This window comes from Neltuma alba, unplaced genomic scaffold (assembly GCF_004799145.2).
Source record: "Neltuma alba isolate B1F8T4 unplaced genomic scaffold, ASM479914v2 tig00012180_pilon, whole genome shotgun sequence".
Lineage (NCBI taxonomy): Eukaryota > Viridiplantae > Streptophyta > Magnoliopsida > Fabales > Fabaceae > Neltuma > Neltuma alba.
Window position 1 is genome coordinate 217,065 of NW_021636723.1, and position 27,014 is coordinate 244,078.

General features: G+C 34.5%; 5 protein-coding genes across 5 annotated transcripts; 3 read left to right on the forward strand and 2 right to left on the reverse strand.

Moving 5' to 3' along the window:
- Window positions 1–26: 26 nt before the first annotated feature.
- On the reverse strand, window positions 27–1,061 carry LOC114724244 (uncharacterized). The gene is made up of 2 exons (XM_028910563.1): window positions 789–1,061; window positions 27–364 (listed from the first exon to the last, which is right to left on the reverse strand). Exons 1-2 carry the CDS (start codon window positions 1,017–1,019, stop codon window positions 173–175), a joined length of 423 nt encoding a protein of 140 aa, XP_028766396.1. The 5' UTR covers window positions 1,020–1,061; the 3' UTR covers window positions 27–172.
- A 3,376-nt stretch (window positions 1,062–4,437) lies between these two features.
- On the forward strand, window positions 4,438–9,348 carry LOC114724246 (signal recognition particle 54 kDa protein 2). The gene is made up of 9 exons (XM_028910565.1): window positions 4,438–4,668; window positions 5,455–5,554; window positions 5,800–5,953; window positions 6,697–6,847; window positions 6,939–7,087; window positions 7,774–7,874; window positions 8,055–8,212; window positions 8,315–8,429; window positions 8,607–9,348. Exons 1-9 carry the CDS (start codon window positions 4,438–4,440, stop codon window positions 8,933–8,935), a joined length of 1,488 nt encoding a protein of 495 aa, XP_028766398.1. The 3' UTR covers window positions 8,936–9,348.
- A 660-nt stretch (window positions 9,349–10,008) lies between these two features.
- Window positions 10,009–15,862, reverse strand: LOC114724242 (PX domain-containing protein EREX-like). The gene is made up of 10 exons (XM_028910561.1): window positions 15,411–15,862; window positions 15,125–15,235; window positions 14,431–14,529; window positions 14,254–14,340; window positions 13,999–14,107; window positions 13,096–13,736; window positions 11,875–12,039; window positions 11,548–11,790; window positions 11,030–11,245; window positions 10,009–10,436 (listed from the first exon to the last, which is right to left on the reverse strand). Exons 1-10 carry the CDS (start codon window positions 15,684–15,686, stop codon window positions 10,164–10,166), a joined length of 2,220 nt encoding a protein of 739 aa, XP_028766394.1. The 5' UTR covers window positions 15,687–15,862; the 3' UTR covers window positions 10,009–10,163.
- Window positions 15,863–21,679: 5,817 nt separating this feature from the next.
- On the forward strand, window positions 21,680–23,556 carry LOC114724230 (zinc finger BED domain-containing protein DAYSLEEPER-like). The gene is made up of 2 exons (XM_028910547.1): window positions 21,680–21,707; window positions 21,851–23,556. Exons 1-2 carry the CDS (start codon window positions 21,680–21,682, stop codon window positions 23,554–23,556), a joined length of 1,734 nt encoding a protein of 577 aa, XP_028766380.1.
- Window positions 23,557–24,598: 1,042 nt separating this feature from the next.
- On the forward strand, window positions 24,599–26,978 carry LOC114724219 (putative pentatricopeptide repeat-containing protein At3g15930). The gene has a single exon (XM_028910534.1). It carries the CDS (start codon window positions 24,636–24,638, stop codon window positions 26,892–26,894), a length of 2,259 nt encoding a protein of 752 aa, XP_028766367.1. The 5' UTR covers window positions 24,599–24,635; the 3' UTR covers window positions 26,895–26,978.
- The last annotated feature ends 36 nt before the right edge of the window (window positions 26,979–27,014 follow it).

Sequence of the window (27,014 nt, forward strand, 5' to 3'; positions counted from 1 at the left end):
TCTGAAGATTTGGTTTTGCAGAGAAGAAGAAAAAGAAAATGTTAGTAATGAATAATCACAAATTGGCACAATAGAAACCGTTTTCTTTCAGGGTTTGTTACATCTTTAGTTCTACTATAAAATTAAAACTTGTGCAGAAGCAGGACTCCTGAATAGCACAGCCAAAAGGTTCCTAATCTTCTGTATCTAAATTACTTTCCTTGATCAAAAGGAAAACAGCTACAACAACAGGAGTTAGAATCATAAACAAAGCCTGCACGATGTTGGGTCTGGTTATCACAGGGTAAACTGCACTTCCATACTTGATTGCAGCAGCACCCAGAACAGAACCCGCCAGCAATTTTGCGAGATAACCCCAATCCTCCTAATCACACCATACAAATAACCCAACTCAGCAAAATCTACATTGGCAAGCTCATCTCAGAACTTTTAACATTTTTGCGAAATTAAAATTTAGCCTGTACATAATTCAAAATCTGCAAAACACTCCTTTTAACTTTTAGCCAACGCAACAACGTTAAATGTCATTTAATCTTCCATCGCTTAAATATTGTTCTTGCCACTAATTTTGATTAAGAGATTATATCTCATTTTCAATACAAAGTTCTATGAATATTTTGCCATATCGGATATTTTTGCCCATCACTTCAATGCAAGGGATGAAGCAGAGTTTTCTTAATTCTTAGCCTTTCACTTCAAAATCAAGACTCGAGGTCGAGGATGACATTGGCGTTAGAAAAGAAAATCCAAGTGAAGTTGAGAAGAGGAAGAGAGAGGAATGTATGTACCGAAGAAAGGAAAGTGCGGGTACTGTTTCTGGAGTTTTCTTCTGCTTCGTTACTTCCTCTCTGGGGATCGAGAGCTCGAACAACAAAGGACCTCGCCCACCTTGTCCCTGAGAATCGAATTCGGTTTGGGTAGATGTAGTTTGCCATTCTCGAAAGCTTCTTTCTGGGGCTAGCTCTCCCTGACAAACGGAAGCTCCAACCTGCAACATTGGAAGCTGCCGAGACTGCCATATCCGTCGAGCACAACCTCCCACCGTTGAGAAGAAACGTGGAGGGTGCTTCTTTTTTTTTTTTTAAATAAATGAAAAGAAATGGGAAGTATTAAGATGAGTGGGGTCAGTCAAACCAAGACGTCGTCGTTTCCTATATTTGAAATAGACCTATAGAAGGCATACAATCAAATTGTTAAAAAATGCAATAAAATATAAAATTGTAATTTAAAATTTCAAGATACAATAAAAATATTTAAATTTCAATTTTTCAACAAATTCTGAAAACATTTATGGAATTCAAGTAAAAAGTACCATCATTTTAATAAATAAGTATAAAATTAAGAAAATATTAGTAGTCCTCCATTTTCTCAACTACAATAAAAATACCAGCACAAATACAATCAACCTAATAACTCCAATTTTTTAGCTTTCTTATTGTATTTTGAAATTTTTTTAATAATTGGATTATTTGATTGATAAAAAATGAAAATTTTGCCCAATAAATTACAATTAACATATATATATATATGCATCAGAACTTCACTTGATCCTAGATTTTTTTATTATTTTCCCCCTCTTTTTAATGTATAATTCAAATTTTAGATTTTAACTTATAATTGTAGTGATTGCTCTTTCAATTAATTTTTCGTTCACCCTTTTCAGACACATTCCACAAGTAGTGTTTAATTTTTTACCATGTCAACAAGAGCTAGAAAATGCAAGCAAGCTCGTGTCCTTGAACCCATGGGCCTTCACACCTCAATTTGAGATTGATGTTGGGTTATAATTTTATTTGGTGTAATATGTATTATAACAAGGTTTTATATTTATTTATAAAATTGTTTGTATTGTTGTTTGGTTCTTGGCCAAGTGTTACAATCAAATGGCTATAATTTTATTTGATGTTATTAGTATTGTTGTTTACAAAAAATCTCCCCATTAAAAAACTGTTTTTTGTAATATCTTTCACTATCATTGTTAAGGGGGTCTTGACTCTTGAGCACCATATATTCTTTTCTTTTCTTTTTTTAAATCTCTTATTGGAAACCTATATCAAATATTAAATATGAGCATTTTTTAATGAGAATTTAAATCTTGATTCGATCGCTAAACTCAACTTTTATTAGTTTAAGCACCATACATTCTACATTCCTAGAATGTTGCTTCTTCTCTACTCACCCTCATTTAGTGTTTGGGGTTTTGTCGCAGAACAGTCATTAATGAAATAGAATATTTCATTACTTGGACGTTTTATAGGAAAAATGAAAAGGGAATGGTTAATTGAAGTTGAGAGTGAAGAAGAAAGTCTCCGGCTTTTTTTTTTTTTTTTTCTGGCTGCTTTGGGCAATCTCTGTAATATTTTCGTGCAATTTTTTTTTTTTTGCATTATCTCTATGATTTCTGGACAACATATATATATATATATATATATATATTCACGGATCTAAAACTCTTGAACCTAGCATTGTTTTGCTTGTTAAGATTGGCTATTCCATGCTATAAAGTTTGATCATGTATGGTCTAATTGGAAATGTGAAGAGAATGTGTGTCTTTTCGAAGCAGATCAAGAAATGAGAAAGAGATAGGAGAGATCCGATTCATATATTGGTTTAGGAGATTGTGGGGTATATATGTCTTTTTGCATTGATGTAGCATGCTAAACTCTTTATAAAGATGCTGACTTTTTATTCATACATGATTATATTAGGGTTTGCGAATACAATGTTTATTTGCACTCAAGAGTTTATTGTTTGAAAGTGTTTTGACATGGGTTGAGTCCTAGATGATTGAATTTAATGATATTTTGAATGTTTTGGAATTAGGACTATTTTGGGTATTATTAATGAAAGTATGAATTATATATATACATATATAAATGTACGCATTCTTTTGTTTGAGAAAATCTTATCTAAGGTATAATTTATTAGTGACTAAATGTGAAAATATATCTCAGTCAGGATTTAAATTTTAGTTCGTCACCTCATTCATAGGTTTAATGGATTATTAAAAATATGTAATGGATAATATTATAGCAATCTTTGTTTTTTAATAATCTATAAGCTTAGCCATGTATGGTAATGGGATAAATATTATCATTACAAGGCTGCAATGGATTTGAACCAAATTGGTCATACATGGTTGATCATGTTATTTTATTTGATAGTGTTGGGGGCTGAAGATGTCCTAACCCGTATGTTTTGTTAATTGTTCATTGAGATTCCAAACATGTTTCACCTGATGTTTTGATTTTGTTTAAAGGTTTGGCCATTAAAAAAAAAAAAGATTTAGGTTAAAGGTGAAATTTTAATCCTTTACTATTGTACCATAATTGAGTGATATGGAGTTTTATTTATGTACATTGAATCCACATAGACGTGATAAACCTCTAATGGTTAGTTTTGATCTTTGGCTATAATTATGGTTAACTTTCAATTTTAATTTATCAATAAATTATTTTCTTCTAGTGTATTTAACATGCTTAATTCTTGCCAAGAACCTTAGTTCAATAGCAAACACAAAAACAAAAATCCACATCTATAACTAAATATGAGGTTTGTCAAGTTGTAAAAGACTAATTTTTTTATTAGACCCCATTTCTATTGGTAAGAGGAATAATAGTAGTTACTCTTCCAGTCCTAAATATACGACCCATTTTGTAGTGTAATACTAAATTAAACTACAAAATGAGTCGTATATTTAGGATCGGAGTAGTATCTTTCATGGTTGAGTCCAGAGTATCCATCGCCAGTAGTAGTTACTAATCTCTTTGTGCAATAGACCTCCCGAAGGAGTTTTAGTGCTGGCCACAAGACTCTAGAATAATACTACCTCCGGTTTCAATATAAAAGCTAGTTAATTAATTTGAATAGATTAAAGAAATTAGTTAAGTTATTTGTTTATAACAAATATATATTGTCTTTCCTAAAATACCCTTACTAATTAAATGTCATTTGATAAAACATTTAATATGTGCAATTACTATAAAGACTGTTTTGGAAAAAATGGATAAATATGAGAAACAAAATAAATTAGGATCTTCTACCAAAAAAAAAAGTAAACTAGGATCTTATATTTAAGATTAAATTAAAAATTAAATAAACTCTTATATTAAGAAGATGAGGTATAAGTAGTTGAACGATCTCTTTGGGGTTTTTTTCTCCCTCACGGGCCACATTAAATGCTATGATGGGCCAACGGCCCAAAATGATCTTAATGGGTGCTTGAATTAAGCCCATATTAATCTTTTGCGGATTTACGGTTTGACGTCATCTTTCCTGCCGCCGTTGAAAGGCGAATCTCACCCCCTGAAAGCTTCAATCAACCTCTTTCCGAGTTGGAAGTTCTCCGTTTTCATCCTCCGAACCCTAATTCTCCATTTGATCTTAAACTCTGAAATTCATCTATCGTTTCTTCTGTTCCTTCTTCAAGCGGCCAAGATGGTTTTAGCTCAGTTAGGGGGGAGCATATCCCGTGCTCTCCAACAGATGAGCAATGCCACCATAATCGATGAGAAGGTTCTCAATGAGTGTCTTAACGAGATCACCCGTGCTCTTCTTCAATCTGATGTTCAATTTAAACTCGTGCGAGATATGCAGACTAACATCAAGAAGATTGTCAACCTCGACGATCTCGCTGCTGGCCACAACAAACGCAGGATCATTCAACAAGTACGATTTTCTGTTAAACTTGGTCCTTTTTGGCTCCTTGCATGAATGATTATAAATTTTTAAAATTCTTACTGGAATAGTTCTTAGAGGGTGTTTCTAAAAAATTTTGCTTGGCTCGATTTCTTCTGAAAGATAATCTAATTGCATTTTTGAGGCAGAGCGTGATTTCTTTGTTTGCATTAAAATTTATACTGAAGCAAATAACTTTTTTTTGAATGTTCATCTTCGATGAAATTGTCAATACTTTCCCCCCCGATAATTTCGCTATGATGCAGTTTAATGGTTGTGCTGCTTGTTTGTATTCCAGCTGAATGACTTAGGTGTTAGTTATTTTGTGGTTGGATCAGTTATGGTTCAAATTTATGTGGTTATTTTACTTCCTCATTGGGAGAGGGGTGCTGATTTCTGAAGAAATGACGGAAGTTCAGAGGACTAAGTTGCCTCAGGGTGACATATTGGCCAACAACAATTGTTTGCGTGTGTTATGCTATTTAGATTATTATTTGACCCAGAAAAAATTAAACCGAATGCTGAAAAGTTGATGATCTCTGGCTACTTGAGTCTTTTGAGTCTTATGACGATGAATTAAATGTTAATTGTTCACCTCTTAACTCTTTCCATGGACCATTTTTTCTGTTGTAAAAACTAGTCTTTGAGGACTGGTCTAGACTCTACATAGCCTGTCGCATGCTCAATTGTCAATTGCGAAGCTATGCTAGTTTCTTGTAGTTTGATGTGCATTTGTTTTAGCATGTTCCTGATATCCTTGATGTGCTCTGCTTCTAGGCTGTTTTTAACGAACTCTGCAAAATGCTGGATCCTGGGAAACCCACTTTCACTCCCAAAAAAGGAAAAACAAGTGTCGTCATGTTTGTTGGCTTACAAGGTATGCTACATATTAAGTGGCTTTTTCATCTTGTTATTCAAACTATGTTTTTTTTTTCTCTCCAGTCAATTCAAATGATATTAGTATGTATAAGAACCACCTTCAAACATAAATGTCAAATTTAATAATAGACAATTATGCATACGTCTAAGCCATGCATGTCTTAGCTTTATTGTTGGTCCTTATCCTTATAAAAACTTTTGCAATTATCTTCTGATGCTTAAACATTTAAAATGATGAATCAGGATCGGGAAAAACCACAACTTGTACGAAATATGCATATTATCATCAGAAAAAAGGATGGAAGCCTGCTCTAGTATGTGCTGATACATTCAGGGCAGGTGCTTTTGATCAACTGAAACAAAATGCCACTAAAGCTAAGATCCCTTTCTATGGAAGGTACTCATTTATTTGGTTTTTTCCCCTTCAGTTTTTTCTTGGAACTGGTTAGCATCGTATGCAGACTCAACATTTAGTGTTGTCGTGTTTTGTTAAAAATTTACGGAATTGTAGAGCACAACCATTCCTAAATTTTAGACGTCTCATGTCTTATCTAGTTATTTGTTATCTTTTTCACAAATTCTTGATCCTTGCTATTGTGAGGTGAATATTCCCCAATAGGTTTAGCTCTTTCTTTCTGGTGATGCAATTTGAACTTTGAAGATATCAGAATGGTGCATGGTTGCTGACTGGAATCAACTTTTTTTTTTTTGAAAATAAATTTTAAGTTCATGGAGTTTATGATATTCTGTTGTCTTAGAGTTTGGTGTATACATCTTTGGGACAAGGATTGTCTTCAATTGAGCAATATAGCAATAACACCATATTCATTTTTGCAATCTATCTATAGTACCTAGCATTTTGTGTTCGTGAAAAGTGAGGATAATGGTGTTATTCATGGTACAAGATGGTCTTTAACATTGCCTGAGCCAGGGGCCTACAGCTTTGGAAGCTATCATCTAGGTTGTAAACCCATTAAATCCTCCTGCCATATTTTCATTCTTTGCAAATGAGTTTGGACGTAGGATCTGCTATGCTTAATACAATTTGTTTATGGAAACCTTAAATCAATTGAATTTTATTGCACATGACCATAATGCTTAATTAGTTATTCGGTTTTGTGCTCCCAATTCTTCTTACAGTTACATGGAGTCAGATCCTGTAAAAATTGCTGTTGAAGGTGTGGAGAGATTCAAGAAAGAAAACTGTGATCTCATAATTGTTGATACCAGTGGACGGCACAAACAAGAAGCTGCCCTTTTTGAAGAAATGCGCCAAGTTTCGGAAGCAACGGTATTATTTTTGTATAATAAATGCATGCATTTTTGTTGTGCCTATGTGTAAATGCTGATAATTGCTTGCATCTTTTCTTGGCATTGTTCAGAAACCAGATCTTGTTTTATTTGTTATGGATAGCAGTATTGGTCAGGCTGCATTTGATCAGGCTCAAGCATTCAAACAAAGTGTTGAAGTTGGAGCTGTAATTGTTACTAAAATGGATGGCCATGCAAAGGGTGGTGGCGCTCTTAGTGCGTAAGTGCTACTGGGCTGATTGTACTGTATTATTCGATACCAACTGATCTTCTTGTCAATATTAGTAGTTTTTGCTTGACATTAGTTTGGTTAAACTTTACAAATATGAAACCTTCATAAATGAAGTGTTTGGAGGAGAGCTATGAATGTTCATCTCCCTTTTACTTTTCCCTCATCTACAATTTATTCTGCACTTTATATCGTGTTCGTGTACCTTTTTTCTGTCTTGCATATTCTCTTGATGATGTTCCTGGAATTGTTTCATGTTAACTTCTAACATATGTATACCCTACTTTGCATTATATGTGAAGATTTTTAATAGGTTTAAGTATTCATATCTTCATTACCTAGAAGTGGGTTGAATGTACTGCAAGGCTTTCCAGTCAAAATGTTTATTAAATATTTTGGATGAGTATCTGTACCTCCAAGATGAGTATCTGTATCTCCAAGTACTGTTTAGCATTTAGATTATAACATATATATCGCTTTTCTGAGATATGATGGATAATGTATAGTGTGAATGGACCAGGCTAGACATAGTTAAGCAGTCTATAAAGCAAAATTTCTGATTGGGGTGCTGTATGAACTGCATTCCTGATTTGAACTATTAGCCTTTATCTTTGGAAATGAATGTGTATTCTAAGTTGTGGTTTGAATGCTTAATCCTTTTAGTTTTGTGTGTGCAGTGTTGCCGCAACAAAGAGTCCAGTCATATTCATTGGAACTGGAGAACATATGGATGAATTTGAAGTTTTTGATGTTAAACCTTTTGTCAGTCGTCTGTTAGGTGTGTGCTTTTTCTGGTTTTTATCTTTATTGAATCTAAGCTATGCCCAACTTTATATTTGTCTTCTTTTCAGACCTTAATATCTGTATTGTTATCTACAGATGATAGTTCATGATTGTGCAATTTCTTGAAAGTATTTACTGTTTAGTTAAGCCATAAGTCATATGTCTTTTCAATTAGGCATGGGTGACTGGTCTGGATTTATGGACAAGATTCATGAAGTTGTTCCTATGGACCAACAGCCTGAACTGCTTCAGAAGCTGTCAGAAGGGAACTTTACCTTGAGGATTATGTATGAGCAGTTTCAGAACATACTTAAAATGGGTCCGATCAGCCAGGTTATTACCTCCTTTTGTTTATTTTATTTTTTGCTGTCTGTCAGAAACGTTTATATCTGACGGTGCTGTGCAGATGCTAAGAGATTTGGTTGTTTTCTGTAGGTTTTCTCCATGCTTCCAGGATTTAGTGCTGAATTGATGCCAAAAGGACGGGAGAAGGAAAGCCAAGCCAAAATTAAGCGGTACATGACAATGATGGATTCAATGACAGACGAAGGTAATCAGCATTGTGAATTAATTTTTGAACTTCAGCCTCATAACTACAAAACCAACTTTATAAATGGAATTCTTCCTCGGTGGCAAAAAAAAAAGAAAGAAGAAAAAAAGCAAAGGAATTCTTCCTCATTGAAATCAAATCATGCACTTTTGCCATCTAACTTTTGATATGTTGCAGAGTTGGATAGTTCGAACCCAAAGCTGATGAACGAGTCACGTATGATGCGAATAGCTCGAGGATCTGGTCGCCATGTTAGAGAAGTAATGGAGATGATGGAGGAGTACAAACGTCTTGCAAAGATTTGGAGTAAAATGAAAGGGCTTAAAATACCCAAGAAGGGAGATATGAGTGCTCTATCCCGAAATATGAATGCCCAGCACATGAGCAAAGTCCTTCCTCCACAGATGCTAAAACAAATAGGGGGCATGGGTGGGTTACAGAATTTGATGAAGCAGATGGGTTCTTCTAAAGACATGATGGGTATGTTTGGTGGTATGGATAAGTAGATTTAAGGTGATTATGAGGCATGACTCTGGCTGCAGCTATACATTACGATGCCTAAGGGCAAGGCACATCATTGGGCTAGTTGATGCAGCTACATTTTGACCAAAACAAGCGCAGTTACGTTGGCCTTGAACTTATTGGATATATTGTCTATCATTCTGCAGAGAGGTATCTTGAATGGACAGAGGAGTTTCTTGCAACTTTACCTCGGCAGCTCTTCCCCCTGTAAAATTAAAATTGTTTTTCCTTTTTTGTATACTTGAGATGTGATCCAAATATCCTGGTCAAAGCAAATATTGTTGTAGCCATAATTTTCCTGAGACAATTGAACGGGAAGAAGAAAAATGCTAAATTGCTTCTTTCAATGGTGAGATTGCTGGGCAACTAGTCGAATAGACATTAAATTTGGGTGGAATGTGTGGGTTTTTTTTTTTTTTCTTTGGTTGGGCCCGGGGGGGGGGGAGATGTATGGAGTGTTTTGCAACAAAAAAAAAATCTGCGATATATCATGTTGTCAGTGGCTTATAAATAGTACGAGTTTTAATAGATTTTGTATTCCATGTATAGTTCTCAATAATGAGATTGCAAAACTAGCTTATGCGACCAATATATATGATAATTACAACTTGATTTTTATGCATTTCAGTGACACCATTAATTTTAAAAGAAGCATGATTTCTTCGAGATTTTGAATTGTTGACAATTCCATTGACGATATTGCAAAATTAGTCCATATTCAACATTAGATTAGATTGGTGTGATAATATTCTTTTTCCTCAAAGTAGATAATAAATAGAATATATGCCCTGTTTTATTCGTAATTTGGGATGGGTAATATTTTTCGTAGTTGATAAATAGCATGTTTCATAGAGATTTTATAAAAATATATAGAATATAAATATTATATATAGATATAAGGATATATATTAAAAAAAAAAAAAAAACTTCAACCTTCCCCGTTTGTGTTGATACACGCAAAACGCAACTTTTAGTCAAGACGTGAGAAGTTAAGCTAAATGAAAAAGCTGTCGCAGTAGTGAAGAATGGCTTTGTGATTACGACGTCAATGTTCCTCCTCTTTTTTTCTTTTTTTCCTAGAACTTATACAAAGGATGGCCCAAGAAAAAGGAAAAAAATTTACACGAGGGGCTACTATGAAAAATAAATAAATAAAAAAATAATAAAGAACTCACCAATTAATTTATTAGCATACATGCAGACTCAACTACTTCATTTCTCCAAGAACTGGCTTAAAACAGTTTTTCTCAAGTTAATTTCCTCTTCCTCATCCTCTTCCTCTTCGTCCTCAGATTTGGCAGTAGCATTTAGAGCTAGACGAAGTACTAAATTAATCTGTTTCCTTAAACTGGCATTGTCTACAAACACATGTGCCAGCAGTTTCCTCAGCTCATCATCAGTTGTCACTATATCACCTGAACTTGTACTGCGTGTCCCATTTACAGCCTCAGCAGCATTTTCTACATCCTGTGCTAAGAGTTGTGCCTGTTATCATTTTGTAAATATGCAGAGGAAAAAACAGTGAGTAGACGGGAAATATATACTACTAAGAAGTAACAAAATAATTGATGATTGCTTCATTAACTTGAATTTTTCAGGGCAAAACGTCTACTGAAGCTACATAAATTGCATGAAGACCATTTCGCTAAAAATTTTTACTGAGATAACTTTAGCAAAGTTAGGCAAATTATATATAAAGAAAAATCTGAGCATCATAGTGATGCCAATGCAGAATCTAAACCGTACAGTTTGGTGTGTGGGTGAAACCATTCTGTTAATTTTTCTTCATCCATCACTTTTCATACCAAAGTAAAGAGATACCAATGAAAGTAGTAACAGGGAAAGAAAGGATTGTGAATAGTGCAAGGAGTATGGAAGGTACAAAATAACAATAATGAAAGATTTCCAAAACTAAAAGCTTTGTGAACGCAACTTGGAAAATCATGAAGCACCGTTAGCGAGTAACAACATTGGAAGAAAACAGGACAGAAAAACATGTGCGGTATGAAAACTTCAAACATAAGTACACCAGAAAAGGCATCTTTAAGGACAAAAGTGACTCAAGATGGAGAGCACACCTCAGCAAGTAGGAGGCCAATTCGATTATCTGACATTGCTAATAAATCCAAAGCATCAGATGGAGAAGTATCAACAATTAGTTTATCTTCCTCCTCAACAAGGAAGTTAACACTGCACTCCTGAAGCCTCTGTTGAAGAATTCCACACTCACGCAGCAGCTTTGCATTGGCTTCAGATGAAAGTTTCAATCTTTGCCTTTCTTTATGGAGACTTCTCTGAATCAGAAGTAAAACAACAGCATGAAATTAACTGGATTTCAGAACCCAACAATAGAAGAAAGTCCAAAATCTTAAAACCATTTCTTTTTTAAATAAAAAATCAAGAGAAAGAAGAAATGCTAAATCTTTAACTGCATCTCTTCCCCCCGGCCCCCCCGGGGGGGTGTTCCTGCTCTTTCCAGATGTTCATGTACAAGCAGACTCATGGAACCAGTGAAATTGACAATTTCTTAGACTAGAAAATGTAGGAATTTATACTGCAGTAGTTGCAACATACAATTACTAGAAAGAAGCCATACCTCTGCCTCTAATTTTTCCTTCACCATTTCGCTGAGTTGCTGCTTCAATTCTGACTGAGAACTTCTAAGGGATTTGACCTCCTTTATCAGCACTTTGACATCTGTCTTTGACTTCATCTCAAGCTCTTCATGACGCTTCTGCAAGTTCTCAAGTTGTTCTCTAGCAACATCAAGCTCTTGCTGCAACATCTCGTTTTCCTTAATGACAGATGCTTTCACTGACTCCATTTGCAGTCTTCCATCCTAAATTATTAGAATTGTTCAATGAAGGGCCTCCAAGATAGAATGATACGAGATGTTAATGAAAGTCAGTAATCCAAACCACACCTGTTCAGACTTCCATTTGATTTCCATATCCAGGCACTTCCGCCTAAGTTCCTCAATATCCCACTGCATTTGTGTAAACCTTTCCCTTTCAGCTAGAACAGCCTGGTGCATATTTTCTCTACAGTTCAGCTGAGTTGTTTCAAGTTCAACTTCCAAATCTTTAACCTATAAGAAAAATGAATAGATAATTAACATATGGATATATAAAGTCCAATAAAGTTTCAAAATTTCTATTTAGCATTTCAACATCGACATAACCACCATTTCCATATACTACAACATAAATTAGCAAGCAATTAGTTTAGTCACCATACACCAATTGCAAAGTAATGCAATTACGCAAGTCATAAGCATATTCCATCTTTTTTTTTTGTCAAAGATCAATGATGCAAAAAGAATTACAGAGCACCACACTTTCAAATTTAATACTAACATACTATCACCATTTAACTTCCAAGCATTTGTCCAGATAAACGAAAAAGAACCTCATCACGTTATAATGATTTTACTCAGAAACGTGAAAAAGCCAAAGTGGGCGAGGGCCTCAGGAAAATACTAGCTGATAAATCATTTAAATTTGGCAGAAACTCAAACGAGGATAGGGAAAATAAACCTGAATGCAATTTTGACAACTTTTTATGCTAAGCAATGGCTAGTAACCACCGTTTTGGACATTTTAAAGACAAGCTTCCCAACAGTTCATTAAGTACTTACTCATAGAGTGGAAAGTTCTAATAGCTTGGTGTAGTTGAGTAAACAAGAAAGTTTTAACATGTAATATTATATCCCTGAAAAATCATCCATAGTACTTAACAATTCAGATTATTTATTTCTTTACTAATATTGGAGTAGAACTAGAAACATAGAAGTTTCATCAGCAACGGACCTGCAGCATGAAAGATTCTACAAATTTTAAATGACAGTTAGGTGACTTGTGACATGAGACAAATACAGAATTATGATTTAGGGTATTGAACAAGTTGTAAAATGACTCCATGACAGCTGTGTTAAGGTATGATTAAAAGTTAAAACATACGATAGTAAACCAATAGAACGGTATTGATTTTAAGTTGAGAAATCACATTCTTCCAAGGAATAATATCAGTGAAACTTGCCAGGAACTAATTCTATTTTACAACTCTCAGATTACCGAAATGACGAAATAAAACCCTCTATTTAGGCGGGAAAAAAAGAAAGAAAACAATGTGCATATATAGATACCTTTGTTATGAGAAATTGTCTAGCAGTCATTTCTTGATTTAATCTTGCTAGAAGATCCTCCACATCTGTTTTTGCTGTTGTCAGTCTCTGCTGCAGGGTAACAAGAATTCTGTTTAACTTTTGTCGCCCATCAGATGGAAGAGTCACCAACAAATCCATGCTTAGATTTGATGCTTCACTATTCCTTATAGAACTTAAGTCACTTCCAATGCTGTCCGTTGACAATCTCTTAACATGGCCGTCCATCTTATCTTGTATTTTGGGAATAAACTCAGTTCCATCTAAGCGGAGAACTTGCATATCAGCAGTTTTCTCAGTGACTTTGTCTATAGCACTGGTGTCAGGTGGCATGTTGTCCAGGGAAAATTTTGATGTATCCTCATCAATAAACTCTTTGTTGGATTCAGCACGCGCAACAGTTGTTCTTGCTAAATTTATGGAGTCATGTTCCAGTATTGAATTGTCCATGCTTAGATCAGAATATCCATCTTTTCCATGCCTTGGTGTTCCAAGCTCAGATGCTTCATAAGAAGTATCATTACCAGAATCTGATGCAACAGATGCGGAAGGGTCGTCTTGGAGAACATGTGTAACACCACTGACTGAAGTTTCATCTGACGTCTGCCGTGAATTATGGAATGCTGGGGAGAAAAAAAAAAACAGCAATATATAGGTCTCAATATGTTTCTGCAACAGTATGGACTATTTTATTTCATTCTTCTCAACTATCGAGGAGTATCTTAGAGGTTTAAATGTAAATGAAAGAAATTTCCAGCATGCACACATGGTTCACCATTCAGCTTGTAAACTGGACCAATGTGGAGCATGTGTACGCAAGCATAAGAATATATAAAAAATATTCACCAAAGAAAAAATAGAGTTCTAGTTCTAGGTGGTTCGTACCCAATCGAGCAGCAGCTTCTAGTTCAAGGAATATTGCTGCTGGGGCACTTCGTGATACATCAATGTCTGATAACAGTTTTTCCATCCAGTCCTCTAATAAACACCTTCGCTGAAAGTAATAAATGCCATAAGATCAATTAAATATTAACAAAAAGTAAGGGCATAACAAATTTCAAGTTTAATAAGATTGACGGACCAGTTACTATTCTCGTATGACATGGTAGACAAGTGGAAGAATTTGGGTAAGTAATCTACCTCTTCCAACAGTTTCTGGCTTTTAACTTTCAATAACTTCTTTGGTGGAGCTGGGGGGAAATTTTTCATGGGAAATTCTTTTTTCAGCTGGAAAAAATTGAAAATAATACTTTGTCATTATATAAGTGAAATGAACCACAGGAAAAATTATTTGAATACACTGAAAACAACACTTACTTCTGAAAATAGCTTCAGAAAATCACTAAATCTGCGAAAGATTACTCGGGCAGTGGTGATTCCTTCTGGGGATTGTATGCCAACTTGAACCCTGTAAAACTGTTACTTTCAAATGTTAAAGTAGAAAATGATAGCCAAAAAAAAAGCAGATAATGACTTAAGGAGGAGATTTTTATCCAAAGTCACATAAATATGGGAAGAGGTACGGTGCAGCATGACTAGAAGTCTGAAAAAATTCACCAGTCTCCTAATAGAATGCAATAATACCTCGCACAATTGCATTGTATTTATACGTGTAACAAGAGAAAAAGAAGTTCTTCCTTTGTCTGCAAAGGATAAAAATATATTGCAAATTCAAGTAGCTAAACAAAAAATTTCCACAAAACAGAAACTGGAGTGGGAGAATGTAACATTGTCAGGAGAAAACATAGTATATGACAAAAATCATTATGGCAAGTGTGTCTCATACCACTCGAATAAAAGAGGGATAAGGATTTTTGTCTCGTAAAAACGAAAAAGAAGTATTTTCCTTGAACATATTAGCCTTTTGCCATTGAACAAAAAGAAAAGAAAAACACAGTTTACACGAAGTGTAAAGGAAATGAACCCCAACATTGAACCTACCAGTGTATTTGAATATTCAATTTCAATCATCCACTTCATTTACATTCCTTAGTGGGGGAAAATCACTTACCACAACAGAATCAGAACCTCTTGATTCCGGCTGGACAACCCACGAAGGAACTGTCACGCAATAACTCCAATCCCCGTGAGGATTATTAGGCCAAACAGAATTCCGTCCATCCTAATGGCAAAAGGCTAAGTCAATGATCGGCAAAAGCAACCTCAAAAGTTATTAATGAAAATTCAAATTATAGAAGCTTCCAAGTTCCAACCAGAAGAAACTACCACCCGTATCTTGAGTTCACCGTAAAAGTTAACAATTTACGCATAAATAGATAAAGTAGAAGATGAAGTACCCATTTCCGCGGAGGGAGGCTCCAATCCATGCCCAAAGGCAGAGGCGACGTGCCATCATGGCGATGCTTGGGCGGACTTGGATTTTTCATAACCGGCTTTTTCTCATCAGGATTGCTCCTTCCATGACCCAGAAGATCATAATCATCCTCAACATCATAAAGTGAAGGCGAGGAACTTGTCAAATAAGAGCGACGATATGCATAAGGGTTGAAAATCGGATCCGAATAATTGAAATTAAAGTCGAGTACAGAAAGGTCGTCCGCGTAGGGATGCATCTCTGAGATTGTTCTTGTTCGATCTTCAGTTTTGGAATGAACACGTTGCTGAGATGAGCTCCAGCTCAAGCTTGAAGACGAGATGGAGATGCAACATCAAATTGCAGAAGAAAAATATTAAGATAGAACCAAAATTCTCTTACATTACGATCCTTCGCCGCGAGGAGCAGAAGGACGAGACAAGCTTGGATGTATCTGATTATTTTCATATTTTACTCTAGTTTTAAACTCCTTTTCGCCAAAAAAAAAAAAAAAACTCAGAGCATTTCATTTGGAGGGTGTTTGGATAGAAATCAAATCATAGTTTTAAAAGTGTTTTTACGGTTTAAGAAGTAAATATATGGAAGAGTTTGTTTCGTTTTACGAAAAAATACTTCTCAAACTATGGTTTGGAAGTCGCCAAACACCCTCTTAATTCGGGTTCCATACTTCAGTTACCTTCTTAAAGAAAATCTAAAACTTTTTAGAACGAATCAAATCAAACTGTATTCTGTGGGTCCTTCTAAGTATTTCCTTAAGACAGTATTTAGATCAGGGTTCAAAGATTTCAGGCTTAAATCTTGTGTTCTGTTTGTGGGTATGAAAAATAAAACTCTATTTTAGTACAATTATAGTCCTATTAAGTAGAGTTTATAATATAGGTTAGATTTGCAAGTCTAATCCGTCAATCAGCTGAAAATAGTGAGTTAAGATTTGTTAAAAACTAATTTATTAGTAAATAAATCTTTTTAACATGTACTGCCAAACCCGTAACTTGCCTTGGAGTTTAAACTCACATTTGTGTTTTTTAATTTTATTAATTATTATAATTATATTATTATATATTATATCTTATATAAAAATAAAAATAAAAATAAAATACTTACATTAGTTATTTAATATTTTCAATCAAGTATTTAAAAGGGGAAAAAAAATTTTACTGTAACTTTATGTCTGTATGCATATAAGCTTTGGAATTTTGACTTACATGCAGGTTAACTCTTTAAATTTTAGGTTATTTACAGACAAATAATGAACAAAACTAATAATAAGGGGAGCTAAGGTTAGAAAAACTTGTAGTAGTTTAATAAATTTCGAATTGGAGCAACAAAAAAAAAACCAATACTATCTCTTATTCTTAATATAAGAGTTGGATAACTAGTTTAAGAAGATTAAAAAAATTAGTTAAGTTAATTATTTATAATAAATGTGTGTTTACGTTCCTAAGTTACCCTTGTTCAATCATGTACTACCTCCGGTCCTAATTATAAGAACTAATTTACTAATTTGAGGAGATTAAAGAAAAAAGTTAAATTAGTTATTTGTAACAAATAGGTGTTGTCTTTCTTAAAATATCTTTACTAATCAAGTGTATTGGTTAGAACTACTATTGTTAGAAAGATTATTTTGAGAAAAAATGCATAAATATAAGAGACAAAGTAGATCAAGGTATTATATTTACAACCAAAATAAAAGTTAAACAACATCTTATATTAAGGACCAGAGGTAGTATATTAGAATTACACTTGGATGAAAATGCCTTATAATTACTAGGATATTTTTTAGGACACATTATAAATTTGGGAGACAAAATGAATTGAAGTATTATATTTAAACCTCAACTAGCTTTTATATGTAGAAGCAGAAATAGTATTATATTTCCTTTGATTTTAAAATATAAGAATAAGAATATACATTTGTGATTGGGGAAATTGCAAAAAAAGACCTTGGAATTGCAAAAACGCAGATAGGTACCCTTGACAACTTCACTTTGGGTTTTGACAACTTCAGGGCATATTATTCTTGTCAAAACCTAAAGTGAAGTTGTTAAGGGTCCCTATCTGCGTTTTTACAATTCCAAGGTCTTTTTTTGCAATTTTCCCTTTGTGATTTGTCTAGTCTTAAATATAAATATCAATTCATTTTATCTTTTTTAATTTTTTTTCTTCTTCCTAGATTCTTCAATCTTCATGATGTGAAATTATTAGGTCAGCCAAGCCATTCAATATCCTGATCGTTAAAACGGTATGTACAGACTATATATATAGAGAGAGTACTGTAATTGATATTATTCTTTATTTGCTTTTTTTTGGGCCACATATTTGCTTGTTTACATGATGTGGTTATAAGTACTGTCATGGATAAATTAATTTAACGTCAGGCAAGCATTTTAAGTTAGTACCATTGTTGAAAGGGCAGATTATTTACCGTATTTTTTAAGAATTAAAAAAGCTTAATAAAATTAGAGGGTGAAATCGAAGCAAAATATAAGATTATATTTTTAGTTGATTATTTATTTATTTTAATAACATAACAATGGAGTTTAATTCAACAAGCAGAATCTCATTCAATGATCGATATTATTATTAATATTATCAAGTGTAGATGTCGATCTCTTCTTTCCTTTTAACTTCATCAACTCCTACTATTTTTACCAAGCATTAATCCCCCACTACTCCATTACTCCTCTACGATGTCTTTAATCTTGTAACTCACCCCCCACTCATATTTGTATGATTTATTATCTATTATGCCATTTAAATATAAGTGTAACTTTTGTGTAACAACTATGTCTATAAATAAGACATGTTTGTGAAGTGATGCAAGTGAAGAAATAAAATATTATTCTATCATTTTATAGTGTACCTCTATACTCTAATATACTTTCTTTGTTAGTTAATGTCATAACAGATACTAGATTTTATATATTTTTTGAGTTTTCAAAACATAAAATATACTTTTTGAGAAAATAATGAAAAACTGAAAAATTATTGTAAATATTACATAACTTCCGAATTCTTAGAGATCTATATAATTTTTTTTTGGTCAATAGAGATCTATATAATTAATGTCCTGAATTTTTAACCTCCCAAAATAAATTGCTAAGAACTATTATTTGTAGTAGTTTATAATTTATGAATGATATAGTTCGTATTAAATTTTATGTATATATAGGTATAGATTTTCACTTGAAAACAACATTTTTCATGCATGAGAAAAATATTTCTTTTGGCCAGAACATGACAAGAACGTTTTAAGAAGAGACATGATTATTGAACAAGAATAAAATAAGGTATCTTATTTAGGGTTTTGCCAAGCGAAAGCTTAAATAAGGTATCTTATTTAGTTAATGCATAAGGAATAAAGTGATACAATAATTTTGTTGGCAAAAAAAGTGACGTATTTATATTATGAGCTAAATTAAATAATAAATTTTACTAGACCCAAAATTAGCTCAACGTATTTTCTTTTTGTTGATTTTAATTGATTACTTGACAAACAAGATTTATATGCATAAAATTGAACCATTTTGGGAAAAATTGCACTTTTTGTTTGTGTTTTTAGTGAAGAGCATTATTTTCAATAATGCAATATTAACATAAACTTCCTAAAAGCTTATTTTATGTGAAGATTGCTATCTTATTTGTTTGAAAAGATATCAAAATATTTAGGAGATTTATATTTCATAAAAATTATTAAACTTTATTTAAAATTTTGGTAAAAAGAAAACCACACTTATAAATTTCAAAAAATAAAAATAATTTCTTTGATAATAGAAGTGTTATATATAGAATAAAATAAAATAATAAAATTCATTAAAAAAATCAAAAAATACAATAATGACAAAAATCCAAATATGCGATTTGATTAAATTTCAACATGATCATTTATTCATGTGATAATTATAATTTTTAGTTGTTTAATTTTTTTTCATATTTTTTCGGATCGTTATTTCTGTACTTTTTTCCTCGTGTAATTCAATATATACTTTTTGAACCCTTGAGTTTGGCTCTCTCAGTTCCCACACAGCCGCTCGCAACGTGAAACATAGCTCTGTTCGTTAGCGGCACCTCTCTCTCTCTCTCTCTCAAAACTCCTTCGGCGCTCTCTAAACCACTCCAACTATACTCCGCCGCCGTCGCCGTCGCAGTCGCAGTGGCAGTCGCCACTCGTAGCATGTGGTCTTAGAATTGCGGCTTTCTAAGGTTTTATCTCTTTACCGGTTTAGTGACATTCTATAATACTCATATAGGCCGTATTCTTCTCGCTGTTTGGTCAATAAATGCACTGGTACTGGCTCCGTCGTTTCCTTTGGTTATGTTCTGTTGTGCCTGATTTTCTTTGACTGATTCTCGTTCCGCTCTTTTGGAAGCCCTTTGACTGTTTACTAATAGTATTTGGAATGTTTAAGACTTTTGCCTAAATGTGTTTGGTTACTGGTGATGAGTGATCTAAGAGAGATGAATGCTTAAAGCTTTGTGAAACTCGATACTTGCACGTTGTAATCGGTAGTCCTTTATTATTAAAACTTGTTCTATGGATATTAGGGGCGATTGCATTCCAGAAATTATTCTGCAGGAATGGTCATTCTAATGTCTAATTCAGATTAGAGGATGATTATGCATTCCTTCTATCAAGCATGGAAGCACTGGGCATTAAAGCTATAAACTTTAAAAGGAAACTAGTCCCAGGTGCATTAGTAAATTGTTAATGTTAATATACGCGTGAAACCGAAGCCCAAATATACTTGTAATGCGTCTAGTGAGTGCAAATATTAATTTTTTTCACTCCTTGGCTCTGGCCATTGTGGATTTCATCCTCCTCCCGCTAATTTATATTGCTGCATTTTGAAGTGGTACTAATGTAGGCACAACACATGATAAAAAATGATACTTTGTTTTTAAAAAGCCCTGTGAACTTTACATTCATACCAACTTCATCTCACAAAATATAATCATTATAAACCTTCAGTACAAAAGACAAAACTATGCTTCTAGATATCATATCAGACAACGTAATATATGGCCCAAAAAAATGCTAGATACATCACCAAATGATTTTTTGGTGATATATATCTTTTATCTTCTGTTTAATGAAATGTTGTGATTGATGGCCAAAAACAAATTATGGATCAATTGTTTGACTCAGCAAAATTCAAATGTCCATGCTAATTGAACATAATAGTTGCTTTTTTTTTTTAAATTACTGTGATTCTATAATATTGAAAATTACTTTGTGAAGATTTATTTTTGGCGTTCAGAGAATCAAAAGTAATCTTTTGTCAGACCATGTTAGGGGCGATGTGTAAGAGAATTATAATTCCTTTTATAAATTTGTGTTTGAATGAAACTACATTGTTCTCAGTTTTGGCCCCAGAGAGGATGCTTTGTTTTGGACTTTATCTGTCATTGAAAATCATGTACTGGAGGGTTTAAATTGCTTTTGCGTGGCATATTTTGATTCTCAGTCAGAGATTGATTAGGAATTTTCAATTCAACTATTAGGTTCAATTTGATTTTAATAAAGGGCACCATAATTTGTTTGGGATACAATGTTTGCTTCAATAAGAATTAGAACTTCTTGTTGTTGTCCCTTTCTGAACTCTTTGCCATTTGGTAGTAGCTATGTATAACAGTATCACCAAGTGTTTTTTTTTTTTCTTTTTGCAATTATTGTTGTTTAGCTTATATATTTCATTTTGAATGAAGTTGCTTTTCTATGAAATGTATGTAATTTTCCTGAGTATGACACGATTGTTGAAATGTTTTTCATGTATATGTTTGCCATCATAATATTGGTTGTTCCAATGATTTTTTTTTTTTTAATTTTCCATGTGTTATATTTTGAGTATTCGGAATTGAATCTAATAATTGATGTGATGCCATTTTCTATGTGAGTAGCAGTCGTTGTCATTTTGATGCTAAGAGTGAATATAGTCATTGGCATAAAATCCAGATTCAAGCAATAATTTGCTTCTGGGTGCGTGGATTTAATATAAAGATGTCATTATTTCTATTATCTTTTCTTTTTCTTCCCTAAAAATACGGCAAAATTTGATGATTTTTATTTTCTTTGAAATTCAGTGCTCTCCTGTAAGCATAGAGGACCAGGTTCTTTGTTTTGAATCAATTTTCCTTGTCCATTATATGATTCTTTGCAGCTGGAGTGATAGGTTCAAAATTCTTAGAAGTCTATTGTTTGGGAACACTTCCCTACAGTAAAATCTGTTGGCGATGGCTGTACTAGGGCTTACTGTAAACAGTGTAAAAAATCATTTGCTTATATTTCTGGCTCAAAAGTTTCTGGCACAAGTCATCTGAAACGACACATTGCCTTGGGAATTTGTCCTGGAAGTCGACAGAAAATTCAGCAAAGCCCACATTTAAAAAACTGCTGTTCTGCAGATACTGCTCCACCAAAGAAACGTGCAAAAGCTACCCTTGGGTTGGGTGTAATCCCATTTGATCAGGAACGTTGCAACAATGAGGTGGCAAAAATGATAATTGCACAAGATTATCCCCTTCAAATTGTGGAACACAAGGGCTTCATTGATTTTGTACGGACTCTTCAGCCCCAGTTCAGCTCATTAAGCTCTACCGATGTTCATGGGGATTGCATGTCTATGTACCTCAGTGAGAAGCAAAACCTCTTGAATCTTATTAGACAAATTCCTGGACGGGTCAACCTGACCTTGGATTTATGGACTTCAAACCAGACAGTGGGCTATGCTTTTCTTCGTGGGCATTTCATTGACAGCGATTGGAATGTACATCATCCTATTCTTAATGTGATCTTGGTACCATTTCCTGATTCCGATGATTCCTATAATAAGACAATTGTGACCTGCCTAACTGATTGGCAGTTGGAGGGTCGGTTATTTACACTTACACTTGATCAATCCTCGAATGAGACTCTGATGGGAAATCTTAGAGGACTCCTTTCTGTTAGGAATCCTGTGATTTTCAATGGCCAGTTACTCAGCAGGAATTGTTTTGCTCGGGTTCTTAGTCGTCTTGCTCTAGATGCATTATGGACAATGAGAGAAACCATCAGCAAAGTTCGAGAGAGTGTGAAGTTAGTGAAAATTTCAAAGTCGAATGAAAACAAGTTCATTAAGCTGAGGCAAAAACTCCAAGTCCCTTGTACAAAAGACCTTTTTATTGACAGCCAAACTAAATGGGACACGACGTACCATATGCTGGTTGCTGCTTGTGAATTAAAGGAAGTCTTTGCTTGCTTTGAGACCTCTGGCCATGATTATGGAATGACTTTGTCTATGGATGAATGGAAGCAAGTAGAAATTCTCTGCACATATTTGAAGCAGCTATATGATGCAGCTAACCTTCTAACTTGCCAACCATACCCAACTGCAAATTTATTTTTCTCTGTAGTGTCAAATCTTCTGGTAGAATTGACTCGTGCAGCTTTCAGTCATGATCCCTTCCTCAGTAATTTGATTAGGCCTTTGCAAGAGAGGTTTGATCAATATTGGAGAGAAAGCAGCCTAGTCTTGGCAGCCGCTGCAGCCATGGACCCAAGGTATAAAATGGAGTGTGTGGAACTAACCTTTGGTCGAATCTTTGGCGAGAATGCTGAGCCATGGATCAGGGTTGTTGAGGATGGTCTTCACGAACTTTTACATGAATACATTGTAGAACTTCTTCCTTTGACAACTACAGATGGGAATGAAGGGAATGAGATTATGATTAAGACAGAGCCATATCAAGAAGGGTCTCTTGATGGATCTATCATCATCGACACAGATGGACTTTCAGACTTGGAAATATATATCTCTGACATTACCGGTAACCAAATCAAGTCAGAATTGGATCAATATCTGGAAGAGCCTCTGCTACCCAGAGTAGAAGAATTTGACATTCTGAGTTGGTGGAGGCTAAACACATCTAATTACCCGACCTTGTCTAGAGTGGCATCTGATATTTTATCTATGCCATTATCAACTCTCCCAGCAGAGTCTGTTTTTGACACAGAAATTAGAAAAATGGAGAGCTACCGCAGTTCATTAAGCTCCATGACTATTGAGGCACTTTTCTGTGCCAAGGACTGGTTGCATTACCAATCATTACCTATAGATGTTCCAATGCATTAATGCAAATGAAATTTTGAGTTTAGGGTATTTCATGTAGGGATGGATAGATCTCCAAGTACCTTTTTGTTGGCCAAAAAAAAAAAAGATCTACAAGTAGCTTTTAGGTATTCAAGTGCTCCAAATGCGATTCAGGTCTATCAATTGTGAAATCAAGTGTCAGATTGGTGATTCCTTGTTCATAGTATAGTAATAATTCCATTTTACCCTTTTTTGGTGGGGCAAATTATTTGCTCTGTACACGAGAAATCGATTGAATTCATGGTTAAAATGAAACACCTGGATGATTTTCTAGTCTCTCGTTGGATTGAGTGTCTTCTTTTTATTTTAATTTAAATTTATGGGTCTGCTGGGCAAAACAAATATGCTTCGGATTGATGTACGAGTTGCTTCTATGAAAAGTGAACTTAAAGATATGGAGGGGATGAAAGTTTCTTAGAAAGCCTCTTTGCAGAATCGATTGAGAAACTGCAGGGAATGGTGGAAAAATCACTGAAATAGATATGGATATGGGAGATGATGTCAAAAATCATAACTTTGCCCAGAAAAGGGTAAACATGCCAATTGACTTCACAAAGTTAAAATATCAATTCTAGTGAATCTTTTGTCCAAGTATAACGGATTATAATCTCATGCATTAGCGAATTTAAAATATTTTGTATTTTAAAAGAGAGAAAATAAATAAGTTAAACGTTGCTTTATATCTCAATTATAAAATAAGAGTTATATATTTATGAAAAAATTAATCTGTAAATTCTTATAATTTGATCTTATTCTTAACCAGGTCCTGCAGTTATTTTTTAATTATTTTCTTATAGTTTTACCTAATTTTTAATCAGATTCCCGTTGTTTTTTAAATTAAATCTTTATAATTTCACCTTATTTTTAATAATTCATGTAATTGATTCATTTTTTCTACTCAATTTAAAGTTTTAAGTGATTATTACAATTGAAAACCCGAAATCACTTCGCAACCCAACTGTAGCAAATACCAGCACCCACCCGCGCTTTTCCTCCAAAGGAGAGGGAAACCCAAAGACCAACCAAAATTCCATTCTGCTTGGCGCCTTGTTGCATGTTGAATGCTATCCTTGCTTCTCTCTAAGACTCCCCTGCCCTTTTCAGCCGCAGGCCTTGCAATTTCACGTTCTTTTTCACAGAACGCATTGATCTTTAATGCTCCCACTTCTCCAATTTACTATGCTTCTTCACATCCTAACCGCCATTGGTCTGAGCAATTACTTGAAATTTGCAAGTCCATGGACCAACTCAAGCAAATCCACTCACAAACCATCAAAATGGGTCTTAGTTCCGACCCTGCTGTTCAAAACAGAGTCATAGTCTTCTGTTGTACGAAGGATTCAGGGGATGTGAACTATGCTCGTCACCTGTTTGATACAATTCCTGAACCAACCGTGTTCATTTGGAATACCTTGATCAAAGGTTACTCTAGGTTAGAGCGTCCTTCCAATGGTGTTTTTATGTATCTGCAAATGTTGAGGAGGAATATCAAGCCTGACCGTTACACATTTCCGTTCTTGTTAAAGGGATTTAAACGTGACAAAGATTTGCGGTATGGGAAAGAGTTATTTTGCCATGCAATAAAATATGGGTTTGGTTCTAATTTGTTTGTTCAGAAGGGTTTTATACATGCATTTTGCTTGTGTGGCTTAGTTGATATGGCTCATAAGGTTTTTAATATGGGTGATGAGTGGGAAGTGGCAACCTGGAATGCTTTGATATCTGGGTACAATAGAGTTAAGCAATTTGAGAAATCAAAGAAGCTTTTTAACGAGATGGAAAAGAAAGGAGTATTGCCCAATTCAGTAACCTTAGTTTTGATGCTTTCGGCAAGCTCCAACCTGAAGGATCTAGATGAGGGCATGAAGATCCGTGAATATGTCAAAGAAGGCATTGTTGAACCTAATCTCATACTGGAAAATGCCTTGATTGATATGTTTGCAGCTTGTGGAGTAATGAATGTTGCACAAGGGATTTTTGACAATATGAAGACTCGGGATGTGATCACTTGGACTTCCATTGTTAGTGGGTATGCCAATGCCGGTCAAATTGACCTGGCTCGAAAGCATTTTGATCAAATGCCTGAAAGGGATAATGTTTCCTGGACTGCCATGATTGATGGATACCTTAAACTGAATCGTTTCAGAGAAGCTTTAGAGCTTTTCCGTGAGATGCAAATTTCAAATATAACACCAGATGAATTCACCATGGTTAGCATTCTAACAGCATGCGCGCATCTGGGAGCACTTGAACTAGGGGAATGGGTTAAGACTTACATTGACAAAAAAAGTATAAAAAATGATACTTTTGTCGGGAATGCTCTGATAGACATGTACTTCAAATGTGGAAACATCGAAAAGGCAAGAAAAGCATTTAAGGAAATGCATCGTAAAGACAAATTTACATGGACAGCAATGATTGTTGGTTTTGCCATTAACGGCCGTGGTGAAGAAGCTCTCAATATGTTCTCAGATATGATAAAAGCTTCAGTTATACCAGATGAGATAACCTATATTGGTGTCCTGTGTGCATGTACACACACAGGCATGGTGGAGAAAGGAAGAGAATTTTTTGCGAGCATGACCACCCAATATGGAATTAAGCCCAATGTGACACATTATGGATGCATGGTTGACCTTCTTGGTCGAGCTGGTAATTTAAGAGGAGCACATGAATTCATTGAGAATATGCCAATAGAGCCAAATTCAATCGTCTGGGGATCCCTTCTTGGTGCCTGTCGCGTCCAAAGAAATGTGGAACTCGCAGAAATGGCTGCTAACAAGATTCTTGAGCTAGAACCCGAAAATGGAGCTGTTTATGTCCTGCTATGTAACATATATGCTGCCTGCAAAAGATGGGAAAAGGTACGAGAAGTAAGGAACATCATGATGAATAGGGGTATTAAGAAAATACCAGGATGTAGTTTGATAGAGATGAAGGGTGACGTTCATGAATTTGTTGCTGGAGACCAGTCACATCCTCAATCTAAAGAAATATATGCCAAGTTAGAAAACATGATGCAAGAATTGACATATGCAGGGTATACACCTGATACATCAGAGGTCTTCCTTGATATTGGAGAAGAGGATAAGGAAACTGCAGTTTACCGGCATAGCGAGAAGTTGGCTATTGCCTATGCTCTTATTAGTTCAGGACCTGGTGTCGCTATAAGAATTGTGAAGAACCTTAGAATGTGCGTGGACTGTCACCATATGGCCAAGTTGGTCTCTAAAGCTTACAGTAGGGAACTGATAGTTAGGGATAGAACCAGATTCCACCATTTCAAGCATGGTTCTTGTTCATGCAACGATTTTTGGTGAAGTATAAACAAAACATTTCCCTGTTTATTAAGTCATATGGACTTTTGTTCTCATTTGATCAATAAATTCATTAGATTCGTTTTGCTACTTGCTATGATCAATACCACAGGCTTATCTTGA

Coding starts and splice junctions, on each gene's coding strand:
- LOC114724246 (XM_028910565.1), top strand. CDS start 4,438: ATGGTTTTAGCTCAGTTAGGGGGGAGCATATCCCGTGCTCTCCAACAG. Junction 4,669..5,454: donor AACGCAGGATCATTCAACAA/GTACGATTTTCT, acceptor CTCTGCTTCTAG/GCTGTTTTTAACGAACTCTG. Junction 8,430..8,606: donor GGATTCAATGACAGACGAAG/GTAATCAGCATT, acceptor GATATGTTGCAG/AGTTGGATAGTTCGAACCCA.
- LOC114724244 (XM_028910563.1), bottom strand. CDS start 1,019: ATGGCAGTCTCGGCAGCTTCCAATGTTGCAGGTTGGAGCTTCCGTTTG. Junction 365..788: donor CCCGCACTTTCCTTTCTTCG/GTACATACATTC, acceptor TGGTGTGATTAG/GAGGATTGGGGTTATCTCGC.
- LOC114724242 (XM_028910561.1), bottom strand. CDS start 15,686: ATGCATCCCTACGCGGACGACCTTTCTGTACTCGACTTTAATTTCAAT. Junction 14,341..14,430: donor TTCTGAAGCTATTTTCAGAA/GTAAGTGTTGTT, acceptor AATTTTTTCCAG/CTGAAAAAAGAATTTCCCAT. Junction 11,246..11,547: donor AGGAAAAATTAGAGGCAGAG/GTATGGCTTCTT, acceptor CTTCTGATTCAG/AGAAGTCTCCATAAAGAAAG.
- LOC114724230 (XM_028910547.1), top strand. CDS start 21,680: ATGGCTGTACTAGGGCTTACTGTAAACA. Junction 21,708..21,850: donor ACTAGGGCTTACTGTAAACA/GTGTAAAAAATC, acceptor GCTGTTCTGCAG/ATACTGCTCCACCAAAGAAA.
- LOC114724219 (XM_028910534.1), top strand. CDS start 24,636: ATGCTATCCTTGCTTCTCTCTAAGACTCCCCTGCCCTTTTCAGCCGCA.